Source organism: Chaetodon auriga, chromosome 21, assembly GCF_051107435.1.
Source record: "Chaetodon auriga isolate fChaAug3 chromosome 21, fChaAug3.hap1, whole genome shotgun sequence".
NCBI classification, from domain to species: Eukaryota; Metazoa; Chordata; class Actinopteri; order Chaetodontiformes; family Chaetodontidae; genus Chaetodon; species Chaetodon auriga.
Window position 1 is genome coordinate 1,984,434 of NC_135094.1, and position 13,067 is coordinate 1,997,500.

Here is a 13,067-nt window from a genome sequence, read left to right on the forward strand (position 1 = left end):
AGCGTCACTCACCTTGATGTTGGGGTGGAGGCGCAGCAGCGTCCTCTTGCTGTATCCGGAGTTGATGCCCAGAGCTAACTCCACCTCCTTGTACAGCATCACAAAGATCCGCACTCCTTGTTGCTGTGGCAACAACACAAACACGACCGTCAGCGTGGCGAACACGTGACCCGAGACATCCTGTCCCAACTCAGCTCACACGGAGACGAGAAGGACGGATCGATCAAAGTTTGATTCGATCGATCTGAGCAGTGATGTGTTTAGCCTAGCTTAGCATAAAGCTGCTCACCGCTTTGCGTTTCAGGATGCAGTCCAGACGCCAGCGGTTCCCCTCAACCACCGGCCTCTTCAGGAAGATCTCTGGACTCAACCTGTGGAGCAACACACATGCGGCGAGACACCACAGACACACACAGACACACACACACACACACACAGACACACACACACACACACACACTGTTTATTCCTCTTTACTGGCTCTCTGTTTACTGTGTTTCTGCTGATCTTCACTTTCTCTTTCCTTCAACAGTAAAACTCTCTCTGTTGGTTCTGCGTTCCTTCTTCCTTCTTTATTCAACTCATCTGGAAGCATGAAACCCCCCCAAAAGACCCAACAACACCAAAACTTACTCCACTTTTCTTTTTGGATACTTGAGTACAACATAACACAACGAGACTACATCAGTAAACTTAGAGTATTAGAGTATTTTTATTTATTTACATCAGGGCCATTTTACTCACGAGTACTTCTGCCAGTACTTCAGATACAGCAAATCACTTACAGACACACACACTTTGCATCTAGTATTGAATGTGTGTGTGTGTGTGTGTGTGTGTGTGTGTGTGTGTGTGTGTGTGTGTGTGTGTGTGTGTGTGTGTGTTTTGGGGAATTCGAGTAACAGTATTCTGAGCCTCAGACTGTAACAGATCTGTTTGACCAGAAAACCTCCCCAAGAGGTGACCGCCAAGTGCACTCACTGCACTCTGACACACACACACACACACACACACACAGACACACAGACACACACACACACACACACACACACACACACACACACACACACACACACACACCTTTTCCAACCACTTGGACATTATTCTGCAGAATCTCATCTGAACACACACTCACCACCAGTCTGTTATGAATATTTCCTCTTTGGCTTCTTCAAGAGCATCAGCCACGTCCTCCATGTACGTTCTCCCATTTACATACCTGTAAAAGACACACACACACACACACACACACACACACACACACACACACATCCTTAGACAGGAAGAATAGCCCAAACAAACACCTCCCTTCATCTCCATCTTCTCTGCTTTCATTCTGCTTTTTATGCTGGCCCTCTCAACTGTGCGCGCGCACACACACACACACACACACACACACACACACACACACACACAGAGACAGAAACAGTTTGTCTCATGGACAGTATAGTGTTGCCCAGCAGGGAGACAGGTGATGAACAGGTGAGGCTCACTTTCCCTCTCTTTGTGTCGGGTTACTCCAGCGAGACACGCACACACACACACACACACACACACACACACACACACACACACACACACACACACACACACACACACACACACACACACTCTGCCAGCTGGACCAGGCCTCGTCTAGACATTTTTACCGACATCTGGCTTCAGTGTTTGGCTCTAACTTGCGTGGATGTGATGCTGAGGACTGACAGGTGAAGCTGTCGCAGGTGAATCTAACACTGGTGGACAGAGTCAGGTGGTTGCCGTGGTTACCATTTGGCGAGGATGTTCTCCTCCTGTCTGGCGAAGGAGCCAAAGCGGTGGTCGGTGAGGAAGGCCGAACCGTGCTTCTGGATGAAGCCTTCGATGGACTGACCCCACCAGCGGGCGTGTCTGTAGCTGCTGCACTTCAGCACCAATGACCTGTGAACGCACACACACACACACACACACACACACACACACACAGAAACCTTTTAATTCTATCCTTTTTTAGTAGAGTAAAATCAAGACTGGTTTACGAGTTGTTCTCTCAATGCTATCATTAAAAATAGTTCATTATCACAAAATATAGAAAATACCTGGACAGGCTGTCGATGCGGACGCCATGTTTGGTCTCCGTGTCTTTGGAGTCCATCTTGATGCTGAACTCCTTGTCGACCAGCATCACGAAGGAGATGGCGCCCGAGTCCGGCTTCATGTACAGCAGGAACGAGTCCTTCACCACCAGCCAGCTGCACCCAAACACAACGCCGTCAGCAGTTTGACATTTTAAGGCAGAAAGAACAAAACAGGCTGCGACCACATGATCAGACGATCAGAAGGTGACATCGTGTGTCTGCTCACTGACCGTTTGGACCAGCGGTAGCACATCTTACTGCGACCGCAGCAGTTCATCCCGGGGATCCGATGGCCGCCGGATCGCTTCTGGACCATCCCTTCTCTGAAAGACAAGAGCGATGCTATTTCTCAAAAAAATCCCGTTCTGTGCTGCTCTCATGACGGTTTGGATGTCGTAGCACATTGTGTTATGGCTTGTTTAACTAAACTTTGAGCTCAACTCTGGTGCGATTCCATATCAAGGATTTGTTTTTCTTCATATAAATGTTTTTGTAAGTGGAATGAGGATCTTAAAAGATGATATTTTTGACAGAAAGTTGTTCTTACAAGCCTTTTGGTCCCAGATCGTGGATGAAGGACAGCTGGCTAACATCAATGAACTCCATCTGAACAGAGAAACAAGCATTTCAACGCAAAATCTGAAACCAACAACCTCGATCTGCCTGTTGTTGCACATTCAAATCTTTTCAAGGTCATTTCCCAGGCATTTTCCAGGTTTTAAAGGTTTTCCCAGCCCTCAAAGAACCTTTCTGACTCCTTACCGTTGCATGGTAGTTTCTGTACATCGGCATCTTTAGCAGGTTATTCAAGTAATCTTCCAGTTGTTTCTGGAACAAACGAGGATCAGAGGAATATCAGCGGGCCAGAGCGACAAAATATCAACGAGCGTGAAATCAAGATAAGCTGATGAACGAAGAACGTACCCTACGACTGGAAACCTGCTCCTCCCTGCCCAGCTCGTCTCCTCCTCCTCTGGGGAGGTTCGGCATCTGCCTCACCTCGCTCGTCGCCGTCTGCCTCTTCACCGTGTGGCTGCAGAGAGAAATGACAGGAGCAGCTCAGAGGGTGTCGGTTCAAATCCCACCACCGGCTGGGAACATAAAGGTAGCTGAAGAGTGAAACTACAAAAAAACTTCTAATGCAACTTTCCAGAAGGTTTCAGTGATGGAGGCAGCGAGAAACACTCCACCTGCTTACGTCACCTCTGATTTAAGCACCTGAGGCTTTAACCTAACCTGAACTCAGCCAATCCACACCCAGAAAAGGCAGGAAGGAGCTCACCTGCGCGACGGCAGCGGCAGCCTCATGAAGGTCTTGTACGTCCTCAGCTCTCTGTGGAGATCCATGAAGTGCTTCTCCTTCCTCTTCACCAGCCACGTGAACTCCCCGTGTTTCAGCTCGATCTTAAACACCGCCGGCATCGCCTGAGCGCCGACAGTCACACGTTAACATTCAAAGCTCTTAAACAGGTTTCCTCGTTTGGCGTTTTTAGCGGTCGACATTACGTTGTTGAATTATGTGCTTTGAAAAAAAAACATCTTAATGTCTTTTTATGTTTGACGTTCAGCACTTTGAATCGTTGTTGCACGGCGCTGTACAAATAAATCTGGCATTAGACTAATTGCAGCCTCACACAGCTGACAGCATGTAGATTATTTCTAGCTGAAACACATTAAAATAACCAATGACTTAAGTCCCGACAGCTGAAGGAGAAATCTGGTTTGGAAGCAGGAGAATCTGAGCAACCACACCTCCGACAGTCTGAGAGGAGGCCAGCCCAGTCATTTAAAACTGGTTTGACGTTTGTGAGGATTTAAAACTGCGTCGTCACTGATTTCTGAGCCACCAGACCGCAACAACAAAAGATGTCGTCCGAGATGAATTATGACAGCGCAGAGTGAAACGTTCGGTATGTGTGCGTCTACGAGCACCTTGTTGACGCTCCTCTGTGTGGTGGTGTTGAAGCGGTCCTGGGCCGAGGTGAACCGCTCCACCTCCAGGATCTTGGCGGTGATGGGGGAGGACAGGAAGACTTTGGCCGTGGGCTCCTTGAAGCCCACCGTGTTGTAGATCACAGAGAAAGGCAGATGCTCCGCTGCAGACGGAAACACAAATGGATCAGCTAACAAGCGTACCGATGGCAGACGAACACCACGAAAACAACATGTACACACCTGAGGCGTTGGCGTCGGTCGTGTCGTACTCTCCATCTTCCAGGTCCAGCTCGCGGGTGTCCAGCTTCTCCATGATGCCGGTCATATCGCTGGCAACCAGCTGCAGGGTGCTGGAGGTCGGCTCGGACTGCCGCAACATGGCTAGCACTCAGTCTGGAGCCCGGGGCTCACCTGGAGAGACAGGTACGGAGGTGAATAAAGGTCAGACTTGAATCACACCCGTTATCAGTGATAACCTTTAACCAACCAACTGAACTGAGGTCTGCAGGTGAGGTGTGCAGTCAAACAGACAATGCCTACAATTGAAAGATACCACAAAGCTACGACTGTACGAGTGTTTCCTCTGAAAACTTTGATCCTTCTGGGAGAGCAACGTATGAACGTGTAGAACCCACCTGGAGGTTTGACCTGGAGCAGAATTACTCGTCTGAGTCAATGTGTAACTGCTTCTGCACTGACGAGGAAGTTTCACTTGTTCATTAACTTAACTCTCTGACATCTGGCTGAAGCCCAGTCTGACTGATTGGAAACCAGTGCAGAAACAAAATGTTGAAGCTTTGAACTGTGACAACACACGACTCTCACAAAACAGAAGAATAATTCAAGCCGTCACTTCATCACTGAGGTTTGTCCTGATGGAAAAATCCTCTCATGCATGAAGTATTTCCTCCCTCACAGACTAAAATCCTTATAAAGTCTACTGCTTTTGCAGAAAGTTCAATGGCGGTTCGACTGCGGTCTGCCTGCTTTCACTTCCTCCTCTACCACCGACCACAGTGGGCAGGAAACTGTCCCGTATTCAGCAAATCAACAGGTCTGAACCCCACAGAGGCCGCCGAGCGTCGGTCAGCAGCCACCTGAGCCCCACCTGCTCTTTTCCAAAGCCACAAACCTGCTGTGGACGACTGAAGTACGTGAAACTGGAGTTAAGAGCTGCTTCTTGTGCTAAAGGTTAAACACACACATCAACTTAACAACAGTCTAATTATTTACCTTCAATCAAGGAAAAACACAAAAAAAGTTGAATGAATTATCACAAAATATTTCACTCTCCATGTCTGGGACATCAAATCTCTACAAAAAAGTATAAAAATCTGTCAGTGTTAGCATCTCTAGCACAGGTTGAACCTTTGATTATGGGTTCAGTGCTGCTTTTAAATGAAGACTGTGCCACAGAAAGATGGTTAACAGGGTTTCTGGACCATTTATTTAACTAGTAAGGAGTTTTTCTTCTATTCTCTTTGAGCAATCATCTCACGACTCGCTGTAGGGGTCTTTACCTGCAGGCTGGGATCCACTGGCACATCATAACTGACATCAACTGACGAATACCCGATGTTTCAACATGCGTATGTGCATACAGTAAATTATGTGGTCCTTGTACTCCAGCGCTCCGTTCACCTCACACCCACAAAAAGTTACTCTGTGCAAACTAAAACAAATCAGATGCAAATTTACTGAACTTTGCTGAAACACCACGACTCTGCAAACACATCTGTCTGCACAATCCAAACACACACAGTGTACATAACGCATAGTATGCAAACCATCCTCGGCATCAAGGTCCTGCGTGTTTCTGCCTTTTAGTGCCAGCGAGGTACTGAAACTGTGTGTGTGAGGTGTGTCCACAGGCACCAAACAAAAGCTCCCGGTGGAACCGGTGATGCAGGGAGTTAAGAAATAACAGAAAAACAGCAGGAATAAAAGCAAAGGAGGGAAATAAAGACATAAAGGATGAGGCACAGTGAAGAAACCCGGCACTGAGCAGAAAACTGAGATTACACAGATTAAAACAGAGCAGCTGGAGGGAGGTTGTGTTTCACGCTGCAGAAAGCAGCACAGCTTCGGTTACTGTAACGCCCTCATACTCTCACGCCTTTTGTCTGCGAGGGAATAATGTTATCAGCACTCTAAATCACACAGAAACACAAACACGAGCATTTTCTCCACAGTTGAACTGGATCTGAAAGCAAGCAGAATTAAAGAGCTGGAGCTCGTGAGCTGTGCGATCAAAGCCCTTAAAACTGCCTTTCTGGGTACAGACGCTGGTCCTGGTTCAGCTAACTTTCTGTCTGAAACAGTTCCTGCCCGTGTTTAACACACAGTACACCAGAATGTGCTGAGATGGTTATTCTTCTTATATGAGGTGTGACACTGGTGCAGGATTTAGTTTTTCAATATTTCTCAGCATCACTTTCCTTTAAAAGACACTGCAGAATGTAGTTCAGAGCCAACAGGACATGACATGAAAACTGTGATTATAAAACCTCCGGACCAAAAACAATCTCTACAGGTAATATCATTAATGTCGGGTATGAAGTTAAGCATTGTGTTGTGCTGGAATAATAATGAAAAACCCAAATTAAAAGTAAAATCATATTAAATATTCAGGATCTGACACTGGAAATTAACTTATTCTATAAACCAGGATGTTGGTTCATGACAAACTTAACCATAACATCCATAATACTGAGCTCATTTTAACTGTCCTTCGGCTGTTGACTGTCTTCTTTGCATTCTTTGCCTTCAGTGTTTTCCATTAAAAACTGTATTCTTTAGAAAAGCTCTTGAAAGGTGCGCTGGGGGTTTTTCGTGTAAACAAAGTTTCTGTTATTTCAGCGAACAGCTGCCTTTTCACTCATCCAGCCGACACGGAGCGACATGAACACGCTGGGGTCACGTTTGGTCCTCGTGCTTCGTCTAAGTCCTGCATTCGCTCTGTGAGCTCCGGTTTTGGTCTCCTCCACTCGTCTCTTCAGCTGCTAAACGCTCTCCTGTGTTCACCGGCTGGTCTGTCTGCTGCTCAGCAGGTCGTTGCTGTGGCTTTTTACAGCTTGACTTGATGCAAACAGCTGCTGGAAACACTGAGACTGAAGCGCACGAGCAACACGATGCCCTAAAGCAGGCTTCCAGTCATTTGACTGATCGTTATTATATTCATTAATGGAGCTTTAAAGATCAATCTTCTGCTTCTGCACTTCAATCTTCTCTATTTAAGGACATGATGCAAATGAAATCGATGAGACTCAAACCATGAGAGGAACTCCAGCCTGAAGGTCCATTACTGACCTTGGAAACGTCCAAAAATATTCTAAGATGATTAATGCAGCCAGTGGTTGGCTTGTGTGTGTGTGTGTGTGTGTGTGTGTGTGTGTGTGTGTGTGTAAGCGTGAGCATGCGTGTGCACATTATGCCTAGCCCAGTGAGCACTCACATTAATTGGGTACAGTGTGGACCATTACCCCCCCCACTGCATCACTCACCAACCAGGTGGCAGGCTGTTGAGCTCTCTCACACACACACACACACACACACACACACACACACACTCAAAAAAAACATGAAATCAGGTTGACTCACACAAAAATCCCTTCCTTCGTCTTTTCTTTAACTTCTGTAACTTCTCATTTTGTCACACACACACTCACACACTCACACACACACACACACACACACACACACACACACACAATGATGTAATTCTAAACAGTTTAGGTCACCCTCTTACACTCCTGCGGGTCATCAGTCATCGCTGACACTAACAGCAGGTTTGGCCGATAAAACACAGCAGAGAGATTTGGCGAAACCGTCGGACTGTCTGCCGCCTTCTCGCCTGACCTGAGAGCGACAGCTGGTGGCGGTGATGCACCTCTGAGGTGGTTTGCAACCACCAAAGAAGAAGAGAGTGACCAGAAAACACAGAGGAGGAGATTTTAAGGGGATTCTGACAGTTCTGTCAGCTTTTTGAAATGAAAGATGAGCAAATCCTGCAGGAAAAGTCCAGACTGGTTTCTGACCCACAGCCAAACAAAACGACTGAGCTCTCAGAACTTTACAGAATGTTTTTCATATTTTCCATAAAATCAAACGACACTCACGGTCATTCATTCACAAAGACTCACTGGTTTACTACATTGAATTAATGAGGACAATTCAAAATGCATCTTTACAGACTGAAAGAGTTTCTGTCTGAACGAGAGACAGCCCCGCTCACAGATGTTTGTTTGTTGTGATATTGGGGTGGAGCATCATTGATTTGGCAGCACACTAAACATTCTCTCTCTCACGCACGCACACACACACACACACACACACACACACACACACACACACACACACACACACACACACACACAGGCAGTCTGGAAACTGGAAACCACCAACAGGCTGTATTATACAATAGCAGGAGGAGCATGAATTTCCTTTTCTTGCACACACACACTTCAGAAAGCAGCTCTACTGTGATGGCATCCACTGACCTGAGCCTGCAGAGGCTGAAGGGCGCCCATCATCATCATCATCATCATCATCATCTTCACCATGTCTTCACATCCCTGAACTGTCTCTCTGTCGGGAACAAACTAACCCAAAGAACAGAGAAGAGGCCACCTCTCTCCTCTTCTGCCTTTTCTCTAGTTCTTCTTTAAATCTCCTCACACACTCTCTACAACACACACACACACACACACACACTCACACACACATACACATACACACACACACACACACATTCACAGGGCCCTGACAGAGTGTCTGGGAGGTTGAGAGCCAAGTGCAGTGGAGCCGCCGGGACAGGAGGGGAAGACTGAGGCAGGCGGGACGCAGCGGGGAGGAGGAGGACACGCGATTGGACTGAGGGACATTCAGAAGCCCAAAGACAGCCAATGAGAGGGGAGGGGGCACTTCCTGTGTGAGGAGGCACCTGTCTGTGTTAAAGGGGCTTTGTGCCATTTCAAGAAACTTCCAACTTTTCAAGATTTTTCTAAACCAATCAGAAACTGTTTTGATAATCAATGTTTTTTCCTTCGTTTCAAAATGTGAGCGTGTGCAGCTTTTCTTCGTCTGACGTGACAGTGAAGCAGCTTCCAGCTGCTGGTCGAACAAACGAAGAAATCTGCGATTCAAGGAAAATATTTTTCACTATTTTCTTAATCTAGAGAAAATAATCAGCAGATTAATCAATAATGGAACAACTGTTAGTTTCAGACCTGATTTAATCATCACTGTGGAGTACAGAGTTGTATCTACTGAGAATGGATTTCGATTGGCTTAGAAGATCAACCAATCACTGAAACTCTGCATATGATGACATGACGAGTTACAAAAGACCTTTATCAACATTTTGGGAAACACGCTGATGCACTTTGGCACGTAGAGCTTGATGAGAACATTGACACACCATGAAGCTACAGACACCAGCCATTTAGCTTAGCTTAGCCTAAAGACTGAAAACAGAGGGAAACAGCTAGCATGGCTCACCTGAACTAATCAAACCTGCTTACTAAAGCTCATTATCACAATATATTGTATTTGTTTAATCAATGCAAACAAACAAACAAGGAGTTTTGAGCTGAAATTATTTCTTGTCTGGGTGCAGACTTATTTCCAGTCTTTGTGCTAAGCTAAGCTAACGGGCTGCAGCTTCATATTGAGCATGCAGACGCTGGAGGGGTATCGATCTTCTCTGCAAAAAACAAACAGGCATATTTCCAAAAAGAGAAGAACTCAGAAAGTTAACGACACTACCGCCGATTAAACCATCATTTTCTAAATCATCAATTCATGAATCATTTAGTCAAACCCAAAGCTGAAATTAGACAATCTTAAGCATTTTAGCTTCAAACGAGTAATGAATTTTCGAAATATTTGCTCAATTCAAGCCCAAATTCATCTAATTCAAGAGGCTTTCAGCTCTTTTGCTGCAGTTAATCTGGTCACAGATAAATGAATTCTCCTCTGAGGATGAAAGAAGTTTTAAGACGTTGAAATCAACATCTTGACACGCCTGCACGGGTTCAATGTTTCTGCGACCACATGTTGTTTTAGGAAACAGGCTGAACCAGAACGGATTTTATGGACGTGAGTGTGTGTGAGGCTGAGGGACTGAGCTGCTCCCCGCCCGAAACGAGCCGGCCGACTCCACTCGCTGTTGACATTCCAGAGAGGGACCAAAGCATTCAGACTCCCACTCACATGTGAGCGCTGAGGCACAAACACACACATTCAGACACACACACACACACACACACACACACACACACACACACACAGAGGCATACATACACAAAAAGCTTTCACAATACGAGCTGAAGGGGATAAAATGTTTGTGCAGTATGAGGCAGGATCTCTGTCTAAATTGCAACTTTTCTCTATGGAGTCTGGTATGTGTCACACGGGGAAAGTAGTCCTGCCCTCAAACTACAAAATCACTTCTTAGAACGGCTCTTTCATGCTCATCATATACTTATTTCCTCCCTTGCCTTCTGTATTTCATTCTTTCAAATAAATGATTAGCATCCTCAAATTACTGAACTGTGCCCTCGCACTTCTTCATTTCCCTTCCGTCTCTCCTGCACAACCACCCAAAACTCTGAAGCTGATTGTTGTGTTTAACATCTGCGTGCTGTACATCAGTTCAAGATCACAATAAAGTAATTTTAGGTTCAGGAGGTCCATAAAAAAGCTGGAGGCCTGATGGCAGATGTAATGAAGCAATACCTTAAAACTTTTAGCTGAAGATGGTGCTGGATGAAAAGTTAAGGGGTAACAAATAAGACTTCTGGTATTGAAAAGCTCATTTTTATGCTTTTTTTTTTAAATCCAGGTTGAACAGAACTTTCTCCCAGAGCTGCAGGCAGGAGATGTCTCCTGGCACAGAAACAAAGAAAGTTCACAAGACCGTGTGAAATACCTTCCCGTCTTGGAAAACACTCCTGCCTCTTCTAATATGGAAGTTACAGCAGTGAGAAGAGTAGTTTAGATTAGTTTCTCCGTACAGAACTTCCCTCCAAAACAGAGTTCAAGTGCATGACAAAAACTGCCCCAAAGGCAAAGCACAAGTCATTGAAACAGCTGAACGCAAACATTACAAAATACACAAGATTACAGAAGAAAGATAACACATGCTGAGAGGGAAGGTCTTAACAGAATGACTCCTCGACAGCACTCTGCTGTTTGCTGCTCCTGATCAATACTGTGCATCATCTTATGGCTTAAGTATCATCTAAGTCATCTCAATGATTGTTCCTCAGCGCCTGTGAGGCCGGTTTGTTTATAACAGGGCAGCTGTTTACCTCGGCTTCACTGCGTCCATGACATTTAACCTGAGCTACACTGTGTTTCGGGTGCAGAGGATCCCATGCTGCACACTGGAGGATCAAACCAAGGTTTTCATCCCTGCACATGAGAGCTGAGGTGCTGTGCTGCTGCTGCTGCTGCTGCTGCAGGATGGCAGGAAGCCAGCGTCGACGTGACTCAGAGAAAAACACACATGTGGAGCAGAAACTGATTGGTGACCACACGGAGACTTCAGCAGCCTCTCAAAAACCCTCGTCACTGTCCTCACCTGACTGAGGAGACGAGTCAAAGTAACGCCTGTACTGCGGGGCTGCAGGCAGGTGAGTGATGACTTGTAAGTGAACAGGACTGCAGCTCAGACAGTGTGCGCCGCTGCCACCTGGTGGTCAGCTCTGTCACACATCAATAATCATCCTACTGGTGGAAGAAGAACCAAATATTCCATTCGAATACAGACTCACCACAGTCTGGATTACTGCAAATAATTATTATTATCATTATAACACCCCCCCTTGTCTGACCCTGACCCCTCCTGAATCATCTTTGTGTCGAGATTCATCTTTAAAACCTTTACACAGACCATTCATTATATTGGTTTGTGCTAACATGCTGCAGGAACACTGTGCTCACTGGATTTACAGGCAAGAAACCGGAGGTGAGCTAAGGTCCAGCAGCAGGACTGAACAATTACTGGAAATATTAGCAAAACAGCAAAATGGCCAAGTGCAACATCCAAATCGCACAAGCTGATAAAGGTGCATTGTGTCATGGCGGAAATGAAGCATTGAGCTGCCACAAAGTGAGAAAATGATCGAAACGCAATATTCTTTCATTTACTATTAAAAAAAAACAGTGCATTAATTAATAAAACACTGTGAAAGTATAGAGTTTTTTCAAGCTCCAAGGAAAAAAGTAAAAGTGAGAATTACAGATGCCATTTGCTCGCAGAGGAAAAGAGATCGAAAGTATTCAAAGAAGTATCCAGACGGAGTACAGAGTACTACCCTGGATTACAACCTTGTATTTCCAGTTCTGGGGAGTGTCAGGCTTTACTTTACAGGCTGCATCGTTTGCTCTCTGTCTTTTCGTCCGGGCCGGGGTCTTGCTCCTCTGTAGGAGGAGCAGGGGGCCTTTTTGTTGTCTGTGCCCGGGGCCCATTGTCTGAGAGCTTCCCGTCATTTTCAGCAACATGGGACAGTTTGATGAATGTGGACAGACATCATCAGCAGCATGTGACAGACAGCTTGCAACACACTTCCCCTTTGTTGCACTGTAAATGTGTGTAATACCCTGTGTGTGTGTGTGTGTGTGTGTGTGTGTGTGTGCGTGTGTGTGTGTGTGTGTGTGTGTGTGTGTGTGTGTGTGTGTGTGCGTGTGTGCGTGTGTGCGTCAGGGCTGGTCAGGTGAACCAGGCTCACTGTTTCTGTCTCTGTGGAGGTGAAGACGCCTCCTGTCCTGTTGTGCTGCACCAGGACGCCTCTTGTTTCTGTCCCATGGTTCTAATCTCCAGATCCACGACAAACATGACTCAACTGAAATGCTTTCACCGGCCAAACCAGTAGCACAACAGACCGTGTGTGCTCAATTTACTGAGACATTTTAGGCATTCAGCTGACACTCCCACAACATCTCACATCACCACAGCAGGTCACTGAAATACCACGAAAACACCATCTCAGCTCACACCAAGCTTTTTGT

At 46.0% G+C, this 13,067-nt stretch overlaps 1 protein-coding gene across 2 annotated transcripts in view; it reads right to left on the reverse strand.

The window, feature by feature from the left end:
- The window catches only part of pld1b (phospholipase D1b), a 29,175-nt gene that overhangs the window by 11,491 nt on the left and 4,617 nt on the right, over positions 1-13,067 (reverse strand). The window contains exons 1-13 of one of the 2 annotated variants that reach the window (XM_076761557.1): positions 8,552-8,825; positions 4,293-4,463; positions 4,050-4,213; positions 3,400-3,542; positions 3,042-3,150; positions 2,880-2,945; positions 2,665-2,723; positions 2,348-2,440; positions 2,079-2,231; positions 1,771-1,920; positions 1,136-1,219; positions 290-371; positions 13-123 (exon numbers count right to left, since the gene is read on the reverse strand). In XM_076761557.1, the coding sequence (XP_076617672.1) occupies positions 13-123; positions 290-371; positions 1,136-1,219; positions 1,771-1,920; positions 2,079-2,231; positions 2,348-2,440; positions 2,665-2,723; positions 2,880-2,945; positions 3,042-3,150; positions 3,400-3,542; positions 4,050-4,213; positions 4,293-4,431 (1,353 nt within the window). In that variant the 5' untranslated portion in view covers positions 4,432-4,463; positions 8,552-8,825. Of the gene's footprint in view, positions 1-12; positions 124-289; positions 372-1,135; positions 1,220-1,770; positions 1,921-2,078; positions 2,232-2,347; positions 2,441-2,664; positions 2,724-2,879; positions 2,946-3,041; positions 3,151-3,399; positions 3,543-4,049; positions 4,214-4,292; positions 4,464-8,551; positions 8,826-13,067 lie in introns of those variants that run through there. The other variant, XM_076761556.1, reaches the window with a different exon arrangement.